The 20,363-nt window shown below is 28.9% G+C and overlaps 3 protein-coding genes and 1 non-coding gene across 4 annotated transcripts; 3 read left to right on the forward strand and 1 right to left on the reverse strand.

Moving 5' to 3' along the window:
- Positions 1 to 555: 555 nt before the first annotated feature.
- Positions 556 to 9,998, forward strand: LOC126833299 (condensin complex subunit 1). The gene is made up of 25 exons (XM_050564554.1): positions 556 to 838; positions 902 to 1,039; positions 2,644 to 2,822; positions 3,333 to 3,493; positions 3,558 to 3,708; positions 3,774 to 4,040; positions 4,098 to 4,259; positions 4,322 to 4,492; positions 4,590 to 4,752; positions 4,825 to 4,987; positions 5,605 to 5,776; positions 6,275 to 6,550; positions 6,627 to 6,829; positions 6,907 to 7,032; positions 7,108 to 7,228; positions 7,285 to 7,360; positions 7,465 to 7,543; positions 7,692 to 7,797; positions 7,872 to 7,978; positions 8,043 to 8,157; positions 8,277 to 8,404; positions 8,484 to 8,623; positions 8,704 to 8,836; positions 8,895 to 9,250; positions 9,418 to 9,998. The coding sequence occupies exons 1-25, from the start codon at positions 721 to 723 to the stop codon at positions 9,756 to 9,758; spliced, it is 4,152 nt and encodes a 1,383-aa protein (XP_050420511.1). The 5' UTR covers positions 556 to 720; the 3' UTR covers positions 9,759 to 9,998.
- A 409-nt stretch (positions 9,999 to 10,407) lies between these two features.
- Trnap-cgg (transfer RNA proline (anticodon CGG)) lies at positions 10,408 to 10,479 on the reverse strand. The gene has a single exon. It is a non-coding gene; the product is annotated as a tRNA-Pro (tRNA).
- A 101-nt stretch (positions 10,480 to 10,580) lies between these two features.
- LOC126833301 (N-acetylglucosaminyl-phosphatidylinositol de-N-acetylase) lies at positions 10,581 to 14,011 on the forward strand. The gene is made up of 5 exons (XM_050564556.1): positions 10,581 to 11,048; positions 12,386 to 12,479; positions 12,555 to 12,751; positions 12,845 to 12,972; positions 13,050 to 14,011. The coding sequence occupies exons 1-5, from the start codon at positions 10,796 to 10,798 to the stop codon at positions 13,158 to 13,160; spliced, it is 783 nt and encodes a 260-aa protein (XP_050420513.1). The 5' UTR covers positions 10,581 to 10,795; the 3' UTR covers positions 13,161 to 14,011.
- Positions 14,012 to 18,554: 4,543 nt separating this feature from the next.
- Positions 18,555 to 20,038, forward strand: LOC126833300 (protein NipSnap). Its single transcript, XM_050564555.1, has 5 exons — positions 18,555 to 18,761; positions 18,873 to 19,070; positions 19,165 to 19,330; positions 19,415 to 19,682; positions 19,749 to 20,038. Exons 1-5 carry the CDS (start codon positions 18,694 to 18,696, stop codon positions 19,895 to 19,897), a joined length of 849 nt encoding a protein of 282 aa, XP_050420512.1. The 5' UTR covers positions 18,555 to 18,693; the 3' UTR covers positions 19,898 to 20,038.
- Positions 20,039 to 20,363: the final 325 nt, after the last annotated feature.

A 20,363-nucleotide genomic window follows, 5' to 3' on the forward strand; every position in this document is an offset into this window, starting at 1 on the left:
GCTGGGTCCGGCAGCCGGCAGCGAAATATAATGTCAAGAGAAGTCAGAAGAAATAATATGTACGACCACGGTTTAAAAACCAAAGAGTAATTTTTACACTATTTGATAACGTTGTTTGGATCATAAACAACAAAAACACAGGTATGTCAGAAGTTTTTGATAACAGCAAAATTAATGCCGGTTTATCTAGACGACAGTACATTTTTTACGAGAGAAAATGAATAACTAAATTGTTAAGAACAGTAACAAGAGTTGCTGATACGCGTTTGTGTTATGATGGTTTTAGTCACGATTAAAGAATATGGTTGCCCAATGGGCAATATTTAAGCGGCCACAAAAGTATACTATAAGGCGCGCTAATATGTCTAAATGATTTGGTAATAGCAAAATTCAACTAACAGAGAGAGCGTCACGAACTGGGCAACCATCATAGATATATATAATAGTATTTATTATATATATCTGTGGCAACCATATATCCTCAACTGCGGTTTTTGTAGATAAGTGAAATATAAATGCTGATAAGACAATGGCGGTTATAATGATAATAAACAATAAACGGCTTTTTTGCATTCAATAAATTTAATTTTTTCATTGATGGATTTTTCTATTTCACTGTTCGCATTCAGCTTATGCTTTAAATATTTGGTATTTCACTAGCTGTACATTGTTTTGCGGGAGTTATAGTATTTGTTTAAAATTGTCCAATACATTACCACAATGGCTTGTAAAGAGTTTTTCATTTATACCGATCGAAATAAATTGCGTACGCCGTCAAACACAGAATATAGAGTTGACAAATTGCTGAAACCAAAAGAACTTAAACCAGCCATAAAATGTAAGTATTTTATTAATTACATGTATTTTTAAATCGTAATAATATTTAATTATTTTATTTCAGCATGTAAAAACGAATTAAATGTAGATGGAGCAGTTTTCGTTTTAAACAATTTCGATAAATTGTTTTCCGTTATTGAATATGTTGATCAGCTTGAATACAGAGATTTACATTATGTTTATGACGAAATACTTGTTAAAAGTAAGTAGTATAATATAATATATAAAAGTGCCAGTTTAACTAAATCATTAACGGTCCCACACGCTGTTGATTAGGTCTGTAAACTTGACTTCTGTTTTTCAAAAATTGTAAGTTCTCAATGCACATTGCTAAAGCACTTAAAACTCATGATTTGGTCCAACAGATTGCCTGTGAATTTAAACTGTTTGTGTCTGAAAATTCTCTACTGTGCCCTTGTCAGATCCTTACTGGAGTTGACTCTTTTGAGTTGATTCTTTATGATTTTATGATCAATAAATGGGTGCAGAGAACATATTTAAGATATGATTTGTTTGTCCTTAAAGTCCCATATCCCCCCACCTACAAGTACATAATCATCAGCCAATTGTTGGACTTATCTAGCTTTGCTGGTGGCCACTTTTTTTTAATAAATATAATATACGGCATATTGTAGACTCTCCTTCCAATGAGGACCCGTCAATAATTTTATTTCCTTAGTTTTTTACTGATAAAAATTACTCACTTCATTATTGTTTATAAATTGGACTATCTAAAAAATACTTTTGTTTACTTATCCCCCTTCCAATTGATATTTGCATATTCAATAAAAAAATTCCTAGAATTTCAGATCCTTAACTTTCAATATTTCCTTATGTTTTTTTTTTCATTTGATTAGCATGGAAAATTTTAATATTTCATTCTAACTTGAAAACTAATCAAACTTTTTACAATTTAAACAAACATTTTCAAAACTGAAGTATGACACTTTAAAATCACTCTCTTGATATTTCACAATAAAATTTGTTAAATAAATTAATAGTTTAAAAAATAAAACTAACTTAAATCATGTTACATATTAATCATAAAAACTTAATAATTACAATAATTACAATAAAAACTATTTTGTTCACTTGGCACCTTTAGTACTGGCCGTTGTATATAATGTCTGGTCATTGTGTATAATTATTCACATGGCTGAACAAAATAGACCATGGTACACACCATGATTAGTGCTTACATTGGCCATTTGTCCACTTGGACCGTAACGAATAATTATATGAAGGGCTGCGGGGAAAAACGATCAATGTCAATTTTTTAACATTCTGAGAAAATCATGTCTTTTAATTTCAAAATGTAATACATTTTGCCTTTATGCCTAAACTTCCGGGGATCGTTACTCTCGACTTATCTGTTTTTTTCCCTGGTTCGAGGGCATAAAAGATACAATACATCAATACAAATAATTTGATACCAAAATTTTATTTTCAAAAAAAATTGACATTGATCTTTTTTTCCCCGCAGCCCTTCATATATAATATAGTTTTTCACATAGGTAATAGCACTTTTTTTTTTGTGTTTTCCTTCAGTTTACTTTTTATAATAGTTAATTTAGTTATATTGTTTTTAAATATTTTTTTTATTAAATTGGGACTAACTGAGGATTTTGATACTAAATAATTTTTAAATATTTCAAAACGGGTTGAAATATTAATCCAATGTGAGTTTTTTTCTTACAAAACAAAATCACTTCATAGAAATGTAGTAATTGATGTCATTTTAAAATTGATTGATATTTATTAGCTTTATTATATTTTTTAAACTACTTGTTGTTTTATATATTTCAGGTTTAAATATTATTGCATCATTTTTATTTAATTATGGAAATATTGAAGACATTCAAACGGATATGAAACAACAATATGTAAACATTATAAAGATGACTGTTTATTTGTTTGTAGAATTTGTGAATAGTTTTAATGCAAAAATTGAAACTGATTACAAATTATTACTGTTGGAAACAAAAGTATGTTTTTAAGTAAAGATATTTTTTAAAAATTATAACACTTATTTAGTTAAAATTTCTCAATGATCTGGAAACCAGTTACTTATTTTATATGTTACCTGAACTACAGTCATATTTATACATTTTGCTTTTTCAAGTGCACACATTTATGATATCTCTCCTCTCTGTCCCTATAAAATTCTTATAGCAAATACAGCTCTCACCTTATTGCTCTTAGATATTATATACTATGTGCCACGAGAGAACGCTTACGGCGGCTGTCCGAAACTCGTTTTTCTCGCGCATGACTTCCCCCTCTACATCATAGTCTTAAGCTGAAATAATTTGTGCCGACTCGAGCGATTTCGGAACTCGTAGGTAGGGACATGACTGGCCGCCGAGCAGCTGACAAATACTGTTGATTCGTGCGTCGCGGTCATTTACGGTACTGACTTGTGTTTTTTACTGAATTCTGAATTATAGTGCTAATTGATTTACCAAAATTATTTCAACTTAAATTTTTATATTTAGGGTCGAAATAAAAAACAAGACATGATTCAAAAACACACTTCTGATTATGATTGGAATTGGGAAGAAGAAATGAGTATTGGATTTAAAGCAATTTTTTCCATTATTACAAATGACATTACTCAATTGTACGACCCTCCATATATAGATCATACATTTGTATCGTAAGTTATAAGAATGATTTTTTATAGTTATTGTTAAAATCTATATTTTGTAAATTTTTATCAGGTATTTAGCTTCCTGTTGCTATTCTCAATTAGAAAATCCAAGCATAGCTTTTGTACGTACCAAACCTCTTAGGGACAGTGTAATGCAGATATTAATTTTACTAATTACAAATTACGATCATTCTCAACATTTTAAAGTCAAAGCAGTTCAAGTAAATAGTATTCAACTTTTGTTTAATGAGGTAATTTTTAATTTCTAATTTAATGTTTATTCTAGTTGTTAAAAATGTATGAACATTTAGCATTGCCTATGGCAAAAGTAGTGTTAGAAGTTGTCGAATCTGGTAATAACCGATCATCTTTAATCGAATTAATTGTAAAAGAAATAGCAGAAACGGGAGTTGTTGAAGGCATCAAAGAAACCAACTCTCAAGAAATAACAGGAGGCAAGTCTTGTTGCGCATTTCTTGTGGAAATCGCCAAACACAGCCCGGAATTACTTTTGTCCAACATTGAACATATGTTGCCATGCTTGGAATCTGATGTAAGTTATGACTCGTTTATATATTTCAGATGTTTATATGGTGTTTTTTTTTAACAGCCCTACACTATGAGAATTTGTGTTCTCAGCGTATTAAAAGAACTCATAATTCATGTTTTGAATAATGACGAATTGGACGAATTAGGACGTAAAACACGAGACGATTATTTATCAATAATACAAGACCATTTACTTGACATCAATGCTTACGTGAGATCCAAGGTAATAAAATTTACTCTTTTAAACAATTGGTTTGTCATTTATATACTAATCAATTGTTTTAGGCTTTACAGCTACTTACGGCCATAATAAATGCTGACTGTTTGCCAAAACAAATGTACAAAGAAATTCTGAATTGTGCAGAAGAAAAACTCAGCGACAAAAGTTCTTATGTTACCAAAAGCGCAATTAATTTGACTAAAACATTAATTCGACTAAATCCTTACAGTTCAGATGTAATAAATAAATTATTATTGTACTTTTAATTTTTCAAAAAAATATGTACCTAACATGATTGATATTGAATATTGATATTTCATTTTGAATTTATAGTTTACAGAAAAAAATTTGATGGAAAAATTAGAAATAGAAAACCATACGTTAGACAAAATGAAAGAAGTACTAGAGGAGAAAACTGATGGCGGACTTTCTAAAGATGAATTGTGGCCAACAATTGAACCCCAGTTGAAAATGTATTTGGAGAAAAAACTTGAAGGTATATAGAAATAAAAAGATAAATATGTCAATATCCATTTTAATTAAAGAAATAAAATTAAAATTTATTTAGGGCGCAATATAAATTCGTTTAAAAGCTTCGAGCCGCTGGAGGATATGCCCTTAAGTGAAGTTTTGATGAGAATTAAAAGTTATATAACCCTTCGAAAATTCAAAGTCGCTTTAAAATTGTTATTACGTGCTAGAGAAACGTTCAAAGATCAACCGCTGTTTAAGTATGTATAATGGTTTTTTTTTTGCATTTCCAGTTTATTCATTCTAGGTATAATATCCCATTGGAAAAAAAAAAGTGTCTGATAAAATTAGTTATATTATATTGGCGACTGTTACAAAGTAATAATCTGTTCCATTAGCCTTTGGAAACAGTGCAATTCAGTTGCTAAGGAAAACTTAATTTTACAGTATATTTCACTGTGGCGTGGTGTGGCGCAGTGGACACCTCAGCTGCCGCGTGGCACCTGAGGTTAAGCTTTGTCCGTTGCTGCTTGATCCCGGATGGGTGACCACCCGGGATTTTTAGCGGCGACCCATACCATTAACCCCCCGCTATGCATGGCAGAAATGCCATGCGGTGATGCGCCCACCCAGGCGACCGAATAGGCATTGTTAGCTATAAAGTCCTAATCCCGGTCAATACACCATATGAATATTTTATTTCAACGTTTACTATGTAATAAATATCAATAGTACCTTATTTATTACTTTCAGTTTTTTGCGAGGCAAATGGAACATTTAATTTTTCGCAATAGGCGTTGATATAATATTAAAAATAATGTATTGAGCTATTAATTAATTTATTGAGTCATGTTATAATTCTACTTAAATATTTCAGATTGCCAAACGATAATAATTCATTTACAGAACAGTTTTTTTTGTGCATGAAAAATATTTGGTGGAATAAAAGTTCAATATCCAATTGTAGTTTTGAAAACTTTGAACAAATGACTCCTGAAGAATTGAGCAGCAAAATATATTCTGCTGAGGCCAAGATCACGTATCTTCATGTAATTCATCATTTTTATTTGTATTTATTAGTGAGCGTGATACTGACGAAAAATCTAAATTGAACCATTTATTTTAAATTAAACTAACTTTAACTTTAAAGTGTCATTAAGTTAAACTTCCCAAAATAAGAAACAGTGAAGACTAGAATAGATATGGATAGGGTTCACTGTATTATTGTTCTTTGATATATTTTTTTTAAACCAAAATCAATTAAATTTCTTATTTATTCATATAAGATAAGAGTGTTACGTACAATGTTTTTCAAAAATGTTGGTGGAAAGTTGCCTTTTATTGGCGAGAGCATTGCAAATTTGTTCACGGTCAGTGTATTTGCATTTTACACTAAAACTACAAAAAGTAAAATTATTTAAGCTGAATATTTAATCTTGAGTAAATCAAGTAATTTTTTTAATAAAAAAAAACTACTTTTTTGTTTAACTAAACTATATTAATTTGACTGATTGGACTTTTGATTTTCAAAATCTTTCCAATTTCAGGACTGTGCAGCATATTTAAGTACCATAAAAAAATCATTGACAACTATCAGTCAATTGATGTTAGGCAATACTACATCCGAATGTTTAGAGGCTATAGATTTCTTTACGACCGCTCATCAGTTTGGCGTACCACACGCTCAGTTAGGGATTGATGCAATGATCACATTGATATATTCAAACGAATCAAATATAAAGGAGGCTATGATGAACTCTTACAAAACAATATACTTAAATATCGAAGAAGATAACGAGACGTCCACTAATCAGCCGCAAATTGTAAGTTTTTAGTGATATTTATTAAAAATAAATACTTTGTTAATACTTTTCTTTAAAAGTGTATTTCTGTTTTTAGATTATGAAAAAACTTTTGAATTTAGTGAAAACTTTAAATGTAACAAATAGAAAAGCATTTAAAATGTTATTGTACGAATGGGTTAAAAATAAAACAATAGACGATGATTGTATCATGCTGTTGTGGGCATGGTTCACTAAGTCCATCTCTATACCTCGGGAAGATCGAGTTGTTGCCGCTCTACTTATTTCTATGTTTGCCAGGTATTAATTAAAGATTGATTTAATTTTAAAAAAAAAAATATGTTTACTGATGTCAATTGATCATTATTATATTTTAGTGCAAAACCTTGTATTGCAAAAGGAAATCTTGAAAATTGCATTCAGTATGGTTTAAACGACAATTATCAGCTATTTATATATACTTGTCAAATTTTAGAAAATATTGGCAAAGAAGAATTCAAAAGGTATTGATGATGATGAAATGAAATAATATATAAGTTAATGTATAAATATTCAACGTTCTACATTGTTCATTTTAGACTACCAAACAATCACGAATTGGTTGTCAAAATATTAAAAGCGTGTCAAAAAAGTTTTACCGATTGCGGCGTGGATTTATTCAACGATGTCGCTTCCAATGCTATTAATATAATATATAAAGTTTGTTTTGTTATTAATATTTTGAAATAATCAATATTAATAATATTATTTTTCAGTTGACCGTAAAACCAGACGTAACATGTAAATTGTTGTTAATTAAATTATATGACATTATGAAAAACCTAAGTCAAGGTATTCAAATTTAATGTTATTATTTTTATTCTACACATTCCTCTCAATTTCCAACATACTTTTCAAAGTTTGTTCAATTTAATTAATTTTCTTTAATTTTTTAGGTCAAGAAGAACAAACTATTGACTTAGATGCCGACTTATTGGCTAAGTATATATTTGTTGTCGGACACACTGCTTTACAGTAAGTAAAATTTTAGTATCTCTGTCTAAATAACACGTATATTGTCAATAATTTGTATGTATTTTTTTACCACTATACTAATGTGATAGGAATGTGACATGGAGGAACCCACATCATTAAATATTTATTGTTAATTATGTAATTATAGGCAGTGTAACCATTTGGAAAATTACGTTTCTAAGGAGTTAATTTGTTGCGTAAGGGTAAAGTATCAATCAAAAAAAACAAAATCTAAAGAAACCAAAGAAGACGAAGTAAAATAATCTTTTAGTTTTTATAAAAAAAAAAATATTTTGAGGTTTTCCAATATATAATGTTTATCATATAGAGTATTCATGATTCGGAAGCGGCCGAAGTTGAAGCTATCAATGAACAAATTCGTCAGATTTGCGATAAACAGCTAATTACAGGGAATGGAATGTTATCTCATTTTTCGTAAGACTTTTAAAAACATTGATTTATAGCTAAATAATATTATATTAATATTGTTTTTTTTTAGAAAACATGTATTAAATGCATGTAATTCAGAACATCAAAATTTAAAGTGTAACTCAATGATAACGCTGATTAAATTTATGTTGGTCTCGGGTTCGTTCTGTCAAAAAAATTTACAGGTACATAATACATTTAAATACAATATTTGTGACGAAAAAATTTTGTCACGATACAACATATATATCCGACATTAAATTATTTACTTTTTGTTCAATAATTATTTCTAACATGCTGTTAGATGTTTATGGATCTCATGGAAAAGTCGGAAGATTCGGCTACACGTATTGACCTTGTCATTGGATTTGGCTCGTTAGTTTTCAAGCATCCTAATTTGATGGAACCTTATACCGATAGGCTTTATGCTCGGTACATACATTTACTAAACATATGAATTCATATTTATAAATAAATATTTAAAGATGTTTCATTTTTATAATTTTGTTAGATTAAAAGACGATTGTGTCAAGGTACGATACACTGCTTTACTTACTATCGTCGATCTAATACGTCAAGAAATGATCAAAGTCAGAGGACAAATTGCTGGTATTGCTAAGTTACTGGTGGATGAAGACGAAAAAATCAAACGTATGTTTTTAATAGTGGTAAAAAAAGTAAATCATTTCATAATACTTGTGTGTAATAATATAATATATATTTAATTCTAGAAATTACAAAACAATTTTTTGGAGTTATATCTGAAAAGGGAAATTCTTTGTATAACGTTTTATCGGACATTATATCAATACTTTCAAATCCAGACGATCTATTACCAGAAAATGATTTTCAAACTATTATGAAGTACGTTCAAGACTTAATACATTTTCCTCATAATTTTTTTTTTATAATTTTTTTCTAGAATTTTACTTCCCTTTATCACTAAGGAACGTCAACTTGAATCATTAGTCGAAAAATTATGCTTGCGACTAAAAGAGTCTACACACGATATCCAAGCTTCTTACTTATCGTTTTGTTTGATGTTTATTAAATATTCAGACAAAAGCTTGACTAAGCTCTTGGACAACATATCTCATTACAGTGAAAAGTTGAAAAATCCTTTGGTTTACAATAATTTTAATATCCTCATCAGCAATAATTCCAGAATGGCAAAACCTACGACCAAAGACATTTTAAACGAACTTTCTGACAAGATTGAAAAAATAGTAATTGACGAAAATATGGTCGTTCCACTATCACAAAAAACACCAGTAAAACGTAATTATATCAATTTAAATACAATATTGTATAATATAAACTGCATAAATGTTTACAAAACATTTTAAGAAAATTGTATTAAAATTAAATAACTTAATAAATTTTATAATCTAAAATATAAATTTTACAATATTTATTTGATGTATATTTTTTATTTAAAAAAATAGGTTGTAATACAGTTAAAAAGAATCCAATAAAGAATCGTACTAATCTGGAAACGGATGTCGAAGAACCTTCTCAAACTGTGACTAAACGAAGTGCTAGATGTCGGACTACAGTCAAAAGACGCCTTATGGTCGACAACAGTGAAGAAGAAGAAAAAGAGAAAGATGATGTTGGAAGCAATGAAGAAGAGGAACCAGCTCGTACAACTAGAAATAGTACTATAAAAAGAGTCCTCAAATCTAAAATGAACGAAGACAGTGAAAGTGATGAAGTGGAAGTTTTTAAGCGAACAACACGACAAAACAAAAGCGTTAGTAAAAAAAAATTACAATACCAAAAATGAGGTTCCACATTTTTTTAAAAAATTAACTTCAGATTTTGAAATTTTATTTTATGACAAAATAGCACACACTTTGTTTTATTCAGAATGTTTTGGTACATATAGATTTTTTTTTGTACCTGTAAAATTAATGCCTTGTACCTGCATATATTTTGTTTTTGATCATTTATATTTATTATTATTTTTAAAGGTTTAATAACTAAAATCTATGCTAATCCTTAATAAATCATATATGTATATTTATTTATGTTTACAGATAAAAAGTTATTTTTTTTTAGTTGCTAAGAAGATACTGTTTTACAATGATTTTTTTTGTTTTTTTTGTGAACTAACAATATTGTTTAAACCACTAGTTCAATTTTTTCATGTAACAAGTCTATGATCAGAAATATTACATAAAAGATAATTTTTTATACCAAAAATGGAAAAACTTTAACACTTTTTTTTTATTAAAATCCAGAAGTGTTCTTCTGAAAATAAATTTTATTTTTTGGGTCGTTGACTTTTATTGAGTTGCATTGTAAAACAATTTGTTAGATCTAAATATTTAGACATTTGGACCATTCTAATTTAAAGTTTTGCAACTCTGGTGTATAATACTTAAATCTCTGATAAATTGTAATAGTCAACGGAAAACAATGCAAAAATTAACGGGCCTGACCGGGATTTGAACCCGGGACCTCTCGCACCCGAAGCGAGAATCATACCCCTAGACCATCAGGCCGTATGTCGTTGCAAGAGAAATGTTACTTATTTAATGTGATTACATGGAAAAATGAAGATAAGAATGTAAACAGCTATTATTGATAAAAAAAATCTTCACAACAGTCCACTCAGCCAAACCTAAAAGTGTAGCTACTAGCTATAACTTTTACCTTGTCATCGCATATTACAAGTAAAATAAAAATATAATAAGAGGAATTTATAGAATATTACAATACGTTTTGATTTGATTTTTTAAACATAAACTGTCATCCGAGTTCTAATGAAGAACTTTTTCGACGATCGTCGAGTATTGATGTATTTATTCAATAGATATAATGTCACAGTTGGTTGAAACTTTTAATTTCAATTCTGCCGTATTGATGACAGCGTCGGTTCTTGTCGTTGCATTTGTTTGGACGTACTTGAGAGCATCCAGTAAATGGAAAATGATCGATTTGGTTAACGAGAAACATAGAGTTTTGCTGATTACAGCACATCCCGATGACGAGTGTATGTTTTTCGGACCTACTATACAAAAATTGTCGAAAATCGACGGTGTACGATTGTACTTGATGTGCCTGTCTGTCGGTAAGTAGATATTCGTTTAAGAATGAACTCAAGCTAATTATAATGTAAAACCCGACCAAGACAGATCCTGAATAAACCGGAAAACTGTGCAAGACAAAATGTGTATATGGTCTCATTAAACAGTTTCTTCAGGATCTATGCTAGACAGGTTTCATTGTATATTTTACTTTTTTATGGATTTTTATATTATTACCATTATACTGTTGTATAAAACAGTAATTAACATTAATAACATTAATAAAAACTAATGTTTTAACTTGTTATTTTAACCATAATACTATTTTCTTTTACTTATATTTTTTTGGATTTTGATCTCGTCCTTTCAACACCGCCATTACCCGGACTAATTACAGAGAACGCTTTAGGATCCTAATAGAGGTTTAATAAATACATATTCTTGACTATAAAATTGATAACCGTTGCTCACTTAAGTTTTATTTTTAAAAAAAATTTACTTTACCGCATGCCTTTTTTTTTGCCGTATCATAGTGTTTTTTTACACTGATTACGAGTCTGAATTCAGAAATTAGCGGACTCACCTCTTTTAAAAGTTGCAGCTACTAAGAATATTGTTGCGCAAAACGACCGTAGCCCCCCTTAGCGGCAGGCTTTGGAAAAGGTCAGCGACCTAATTTAACCATATCTAGGCCTCAACTTACCCCTCAAAAAAGGGCCGAAGAAAAATGGACCACGCATTGTCGCTTTAGCCACTAGCTGTTGCCGCCACATGGCACGGCCGCCCTGCCCATTGCCTACTGTTATATGGGGAAAACTTCAAAGTTAGAGCTCAAATAGCTCTAACTTTTGAACTAGAAAAGTCCGCCTGATTCTGACTCGTAATCAGCGTAAAAAACACTATAATATGGAGGGGGAAAAAACGATATCCAGTAAAGTAAATGTATGATCGCCTGTTAAGCTTTTCAGGCAATATATTAAATTTCAAAATGATCCTTTAGAGTTATTAAAGGTAGCTTTTTCAAGTGATCGGAAATTATTTAACTGAACGGATGGCCTAGTCGTTAGAATCCACTAATTAAACTAATCACGGTCGCTTCAGCCTAGCCAACAGTCCTATTCAGATTTCCACTGATGTTTCAGAATAATTGCAGAGTTTATGTTCAAAATGTTGCTGTCTTCTTGCTGCAATCATATATATTCCTAGCTCTTCAGACTCTGCAATAGTTCTAAACAAATAAACAACAATTATTAATTATTTAGATATTACAGATTAAGTACTTAATCTGTGCCAACGTGTACACAAAGTGTTCATTCATTTTTGTTTATAAATAGAAAAATAAAAATACAAAAGTTGTAATTACATTTTTTTTCATTATTAGGCGATTACGAAGGTCAAGGTCAAGTCCGCAAAACAGAACTTTACAAAAGTTGTGAGATTCTCGGAATAAACGAAGGAAATATTGTCCTTTGCAAGTAAATATTTTACAATACATATTTTTACTTCATAAGTATTTATAGCGTAACTTGTATTGACGGTGTCTACTATAGAAATAGTCAATTTTTGGATGACCCAAATGCTTATTGGGAAACAAGCATTTTATCTGATAAGATTGCTGAACACGTAGAACAATTAGATATTAATATCATATTAACGTTTGATAACTACGGTGTGAGCGGTCATCGTAATCACGTATCTATTTACATGGCAATTATTCATTTAATGTGCCACAATATGCTTCCAAGTTGTAAGTATATGACTAGTTTAACTCAAATATTTATAATAGTTTAACAATAATTATTAATTTATTTTGTTTGTTCATTAAATAATCAATAAACAGACTGTCGTTCGTACACGTTAGATTCAGTTAATATAGTTCGCAAGTATGTTAAATGTATCGACCGATTATTCAGTAGGACTTCTGATATGAAGTATATACTAACAGCAGCGGAACAAGATTGCGTCAACGTCAGTATTAAAATATATAATACAAATTGTATGTTATTTTTACTTGTTAAAATACATTATGTTTTTATTTATTGCAGAGAGCAATGCAAGCTCATACTTCTCAGTACATTTGGTTTAGAAAACTTTATATGCAATTTTCCAGGTACAAAATTATAAATACTTATACCGCTATTTCGGCTGAATGTTAAGATGTATAATTTATATTTTTTAAATGTGCAATAAGTTTATGACTGTGATAATTTATAGACTTTGTATGATTATGATTATTTAATTGTTTTTTTTAAGTATATTTATTTTATGTCTTCCAAACAATGTTTATTATTATAATTATATAATACCACAACTTTTTATGTTAACGCTTTTTGTTTTAATACACTTAATTGACAGGTTAGGATTTTTAATTTTATTTACATTCTTAATTTCTGTATTCCGTTTTTTTATGTATAAATTATTAAATGTTTTTATTTTAAAAATTATAAACAAAACCAATTGGTTTTATAATACACAGATTAGCAGTGCCATACACAAGACCAGTAACCAATTTTATGTGGGGTACCCACCTCAACGGTCATAGTTTACCATCCGCCAGTCCATAAACTATAGCAATAGTACCTATTTTTACAATAGACATCCCACATAAAATCTGTAGTCATTCTTGTGCACAGCAGTCAGCACCGTTTATCTGTATATTTTAAGATCAATGAGTAATGACAAAAAAATCTTCGTTTTTAATAATATCATGAAGAACCATATATATTATTAAAAATTGTACATAAGTAAAAAAAAAAAATCAAAATTAATATTTGTAAATAGAGTTTATGATTAGAACTCAACTAAAACGTGTTTGTATGTTTTTGGCGTTACTGACTAAAATACTTATAATAATAAACCATTTATAGATAGTTAATAGTATGTATATAATTTATATCTACAATAATTGTGTCCTAATGTTGTTTAACCTTACTAAATTGGAGAAATATGTATAGACTGAAATACAGTTACGCAAATGTGTTTTCAAATAAACGAGGCTTAAAGAGAACGACACAACATAGTTAATTGATTTTTACCTTCCATTCTTAAATGTCTGTGTAACTTTTAATAATATGGATAAATCATTAGATTTAAACCATAATAACCAAATAAGTCGCTTACATAACATGAATGAAAACCATTATTGTGTTTGTATAAACTATAGTTAATTTAAAAAAAAAAAAGGTACCAAATCGTAATGGAATGAAAAAAACTAGCAACTAAACGATTGATTTCAAAAATCTAAATGGTATTCCGTATTAGAAATAAAATATAAATACTAGAAAATCTAAACAGTTAACTGTTATTTGTAAACATTAAGGTTAAGTTAGGCAAATATGACTTACATCACTAATAGTGATGTGTGGGTACCTAAGGAAACCGACAGTTGGTTATAAGTTATACGTACTAACGATGGGTGAAAACATCACATTTCATAAATTTGTTTACAAAATTACGAAGATATCTTCTTAGGCCGTGATTCTCATTTTACCATAGGCGTAAAATTTGCATTGTAAATCGTTTGTTGTAATCCGTCACTTTTAATACCGACCGGCGACCGGATCAAATGCAACTTATGCACTTCTAGCTTTTAATTTGAATCACGTAGATTATTTAATGAATTTTTGTTTTAAGTTATTTACTAAATATTGAAACCATCAGGACTGTAGTACTGAACGCAAGCAACTATAATGATCAATTAAGAGGGTGTCACACCACTTTTTTTCGGCGCGTAAAACATGTCTCAGGATATGCGATTTTCTAGGAAACCGAGTGGGTTTAGCGTATACTTGCTAATGAACAAAATTAAAGATTAAGAGTTTATCTACATAATAACAGAGGTTTTTTTCGATTATGTTACTAGGAACCGAGTTATAGATCTTTGAAGTTTTCATTTTTCAATAGCGTATATCTTCGTTTTAAAACATTTTATCGAAAAAAACCTATGTTAATATGTAGATAAACTCTTCATCTTTAATTTTGTTAATAGGCAAGTATGCGCTAAAACCACTCAGTTTCTCAGAAATTTGCATATTCTGAGACATGTTTTAGTCAAATTTTAGTAGTTATTAGTGCCAGTTTGTGGCGATCCTAGCGGCGACTTTAAAACACATGCGGTGTGACGCGGCGGCGGCAGTGGTGGCGGCAACTGCTCAAATCTTAGTCTGCTTCGGAAAACATTGTGTGAAAACATACAGTCAATTATTTATGTTGCCTCATTGAATGAAACTTAATAATAGTATATCCCTTATGTTTTATAACTTTGAATACTACACATACTTTATATGTGTATTGCTGTGTAGGCATTTAAAATAATGAGAAAACTTCAGGCACATAAGACACATAAAGGCTACATAAAGAGTGTAAGCTAAGAAAAACAAAAAAAATCATGAACTGCTTGATAAAAGCAGCCACTTATTGATCACACTTCTTATTCGTTTTTCGTGTTATGTTTAATTAGTTAACATAGGTTTACTTTGAATATTGTACAATAAACAATAAACATTATCCCAACAAATGATATCATTTTAGCTACCATGCAGAGCAGCGAGATGCTATTTTTGTTTTACTTTTGGCGACCAAAGTTTTTAAACGAGCCCATTGGACTGTTAAGTATTTTTCTGAATATTGTCTTGATGCTGTGGTAACAGAATCGGCCAGCAAAAAATTACCTTAAGTAGTAGGGTACGTATAGTAAGGTTAATCAACAGTAAGACACAATTATTATATCACTATTATAGTGAATAGTGATATATTATTATAGTTACCTATACATACTATTAATTATCTATAACATGTTGGATTAAATATTAATGATTTAATACTATATGTAATTTCGTCGATAACATTTAGGAACACATATGCGCGATTTAGTTTAACACAATTCTAATCATAAACTCTATTTACATGTATTAATTTTTACAAATATACTAATAATAACTATACAATTTTTAATGATATTGAAGACGAGGATTTTTTTTCAAATTTGTTATTACACAGAAAGAACATTTATAGATACCTACTTCGTTTATTATCTTATTGCTTAGTTAAGAAGGTTAGGTTTAAAGTTTCGCTGTACTGAACTAGATTCTAAAACCAAAAAACAATATACACTTCACATACAAAATGAGATAAATATTTTTAAATTGTAAGCAGCACAAACTATCTTTGTAATGTAAACAAATGTACTGTTTGTTTTAGTATAGTATTCAACTTCCTTGGTATTTTACTTTAACTTTAAACCCGAAAATTTAAAATGCATTTAGTATTTCCGTTTGAAAAAAAACCTATAAGAAAATATCTAAAATATAAATTTAAAAAGCACCATTTTGTTTTTAAAAGCAATGTTTTTCATTATTATGTCAGTGTCTACAGGTACATAAAAACAATTTAGTAAAAAAATGTAATAATAATAAAATTATGTTAAAAAAATGTTTAATTAAATGTTAAGTTTTGATTCGTTGATTGTTTTGTAATTTAAAAAAAGTTGTGTTTAATGTTTAGATTACTATCCACGTGAATAAAATATCTGATGCTTTTTTAGAAAAATCTATTTTTCATGTTTTATGTGTTAATGGAATCAAGGTTGGTTAACCTCCTAGAGAATCTAAAACATAAAAAAAAAAAATCAAAAACTTGTTTTTTCTATTTTATTTTTATTTTGAAGTACTTATATTGGTATAAGTATTTTTAATTGTTGATCTAAAGCGTTTAACTTTATTCACTACGAATGAGTTTTTAAATAATTTTTCAACTAAACACACAATTTTATTTAATAATATCTCATTAACATAGCAAACTTATTCTTATTTTGAACAATGTAAGGCATTTGTAGCATGTTATACACATTTTAAGCTTTATTGAAAATAATTTTAGTGTCTTAGTAAAGCACCAAAACTGATATTGTCATCCAACTTACAGTCATTCGAAAAACGAATAAGCAAAATGTATACCGACTCAATTTTACTTTTTTTAAAAATAACAAAAAAATCAAGGAATCAAAACTTACCATTTTATTAAAAACAATTTTATTATCATTACATTTTTTCACAAGATTTTTTTTATGCACTTGTAGACACTGACATATTAATAAACAACATTGCTCTTAAAAACAAAATTATGTTTTTTTAATTTATATTTAAGATTTCTTATAGTTTTTTTTTTTATAACGGAAACACTAAATGTATTTTTAATTTTCGTAGGTATTTAAAGTTAAAGTAAAATACCACAGAAGTTGAATATTATACTAAAGCAAATAGTACATTTGCTTGCATTGCAATAAGGTACAGACTACAGTTTGTGCTGCATAAAATTGGAAAATGTTAATCTCATTTTATACTTGGAATGTATATTGCTTATTTTTTTTTATTATTATTGTTTGTAAAAATGTTTGGCCGAATAAAGTTCATTTCGTGTACGATTGTTACGAATAAATCGTGGAAACATCACATGTTTGTATTTTGGTTTTAGAATCTAGTTCAATATAGCGAAACTACCTTTTTTTAGTTTCTCAGCATCTATTATGTATTTAGGTGTTGTATCTGTAACTAAAATATTATAACTTTAAGTAACGTTTATTAAAACAGAAGTAAAAACAACACATGGAAAACGACGAGAACAATTACCGCACAACTGATTATAACTCAGACCGAAAACAATAATATGTTTATCTTACAACAAATGTGTAGTAGTTAGTACAGGACCTAAAGTCTGAAAATAAATATTAAAAGAACATCTGCTGTAAGCCTATGCAGCAACAAATTCTTCAGAAATCGTAGACAATTTTTTTAAACAGATATGCCCTATGTATCATAAAAAAATAATAACGAACAAAAAATAATTGAATATTTTACTTTAAAACGTATGTACATTCTAAACTAAGCAAAAGATAATACGATAAATACAAAATGTGTTGGTTATGATAATTACACCTTAAATATAAAAATACCAATGCAGTGGGGACGGAGAGGTCACAGGTCCTCAAGAATTACTATAACTGAAAGTGATAAAATCACTTAAAATTAACGTTTCGATGCTAATCTATCGACACTGCAACTCACTTAAATACTTTCTTATTGTGCTGGTTTGAGCTTACTATCCACAAATTCGCATCGAAGCGTTTATTTGAAAGTGATTTTATCTACTACTATTAACACTTTTTTTATTTAAAAATGATTTATACGTCCTTATAATTAATACATTGTATTTTTTGTTTTTACTATTGAATCGAAGCGTTTATTTCAAAGTAATTTTATCACTTTCAGTTTTTCAATTTCTAAAGCTTCAATTTCTGTAACCTTGCCACCACATTGCTGGCTTTAAATTATATTGGTGCACAATAATAATATATTGAATTATTACATTCGTATTTTTAATTCTAATAATAATAGGCTATAAGACAAGAGTAGAACAATTTAGGGAAAACATGAAAGAGATAAGTATCGAGGCACTTGACCGTGGTCGGTTGTATTAATAATATTGACCCTTGTCCCTTATCACTTTTAAAATCAAATAACAGCGGCTTGGTGATAACAGTAAATAGATATTATCTTTGATAGTTTGGCAGAGGGGAGCCGGTACTGTCAGATCGAAGTACATGCTTAATTAATTTGTTTTCTATTTATTAAGGCGTCAGTGTGTTATGTTTATTTAAGTTATTCGATTGTTTTTGTTTTGTATCCTTACACAAAAATGTTTAATTCAATAGCAAAACATGCTATTATATGCACCAAACAACTATCTATTTCATCACATATCAGGTGAGGCCGTTACAACAAAAAATATTATGACAATTTAATAACGAAATAAATCTCTATATATATATATATATATATATATATCAACTAAAATATGTTTTTTCGAAAACAAAGGTGTTTCACTCGAAGCACTGTAGTATTAAAAGATTCAGATGCCAACAACAATGAGGGTTGGTTGAAAAAATTACTCGTCAGACGGATAGAACCTACTAAAGAACAACATTCCCGTATGCTGTCTGACAAGGAAGTTGTTTATGAATTACAGACACATAATGTTCGACCAGACTCTGTAGACGGTTATATCAAAAATTAGTAAGGCATGAATTCAACTATTCATGATAATTGATAATACATTAAATATTGATGTTAAATGTTTGAATTATATGAAAAATGATAACTTTTACAGCGAAAAAGTGGTAGAATTATGTAAAAAAACGTCGGGTATAAAATATGAATTAGTCGGTTCGTGGTCGGTTCATGTTGGTGATCTCGATCAATATGTTCATTTGTGGAAGTACAAAGGAGGTTATGCTGCGATAGACAAAACCAAAGAAATTCTTTTTTGTAACAAAGTAAGAAGTTCAGTAGCTTTGAAATTTAGAATTGAGTTTTACGGTTGTTATATTATACTATAATTATAAATAATGTTCTTTAAGGAATTTGAAAAACTACGTAGAGAATGTGGTGGGTATTTACGATCAAGACATTTGCAGTATATGTTAGCTTTCAGTTTTTGGCCTGCGATTGAACTAAAATCTGGCTCCAACATATACGAAATTCGTAGTTACAGTTTAAAACCAGGAACAATGATTGAATGGGGCAATAATTGGGCACGAGCTATAAATCATCGTCGATCAAACGATGAGCCATTTGCTGGCTTTTTTTCTCAAGTTGGCCGACTTTATAATGTTCATCATTTTTGGTGTAAGTATTTTTGAAAAAATTTGTTTTCTATTTAAGTCAAAACGATTTATTTTACAATGTTTTCAGGCTATAAAAATTTAGAAGTTCGTACTCAAACTAGAGAAGCGGCCTGGAGGTCACCTGGATGGGACGAATGCGTCGCTTATACAGTACCGTTAATCAAAGAAATGCAGTCAAAAATATTACATCCTACCCCGTTTTCACCAACTCAGTGATATCACATTATAATATTTATTTCATTTTATATTCTATTAAATTATGTTATTTTATGGTTCATTCAAATCCTAATTCGCTATATTATTGAATACTAGGTCATTTTGGTAAATTATAACATTAAATTATGAATGAGAATATAATTGGTTTTGTACTTATCAGCCACATCCTCTTGTACATTATAAAATTATGGTTATTTAATGGTTAATTTCAACTAATATTGTAGTTGTTATTTACGTATTAGATGACATAATTTATATAGTTTTAAATAACTAAATATGTTATTACGCGTCTTAATTAATGAAAAGAAAAATGTTGATGTTTGAAATCGTACTCGAAAAATTAATTGCAAGTAATGTAATCAGCAATATAATAAACATTTTATAATATTTTGCTAACAGATTATTAACATATTATGTGTATTCACAAAATGAAAACAAAATTTTAATGTTTATGAAATTATTTAAC

Source organism: Adelges cooleyi, unplaced genomic scaffold (genome assembly GCF_023614345.1).
Source record: "Adelges cooleyi isolate 19-005CV unplaced genomic scaffold, UGA_ACOO_1.1 ACOO_flye_CR_arks_rails_tigmint_CR_PRNA_2, whole genome shotgun sequence".
Lineage (NCBI taxonomy): Eukaryota > Metazoa > Arthropoda > Insecta > Hemiptera > Adelgidae > Adelges > Adelges cooleyi.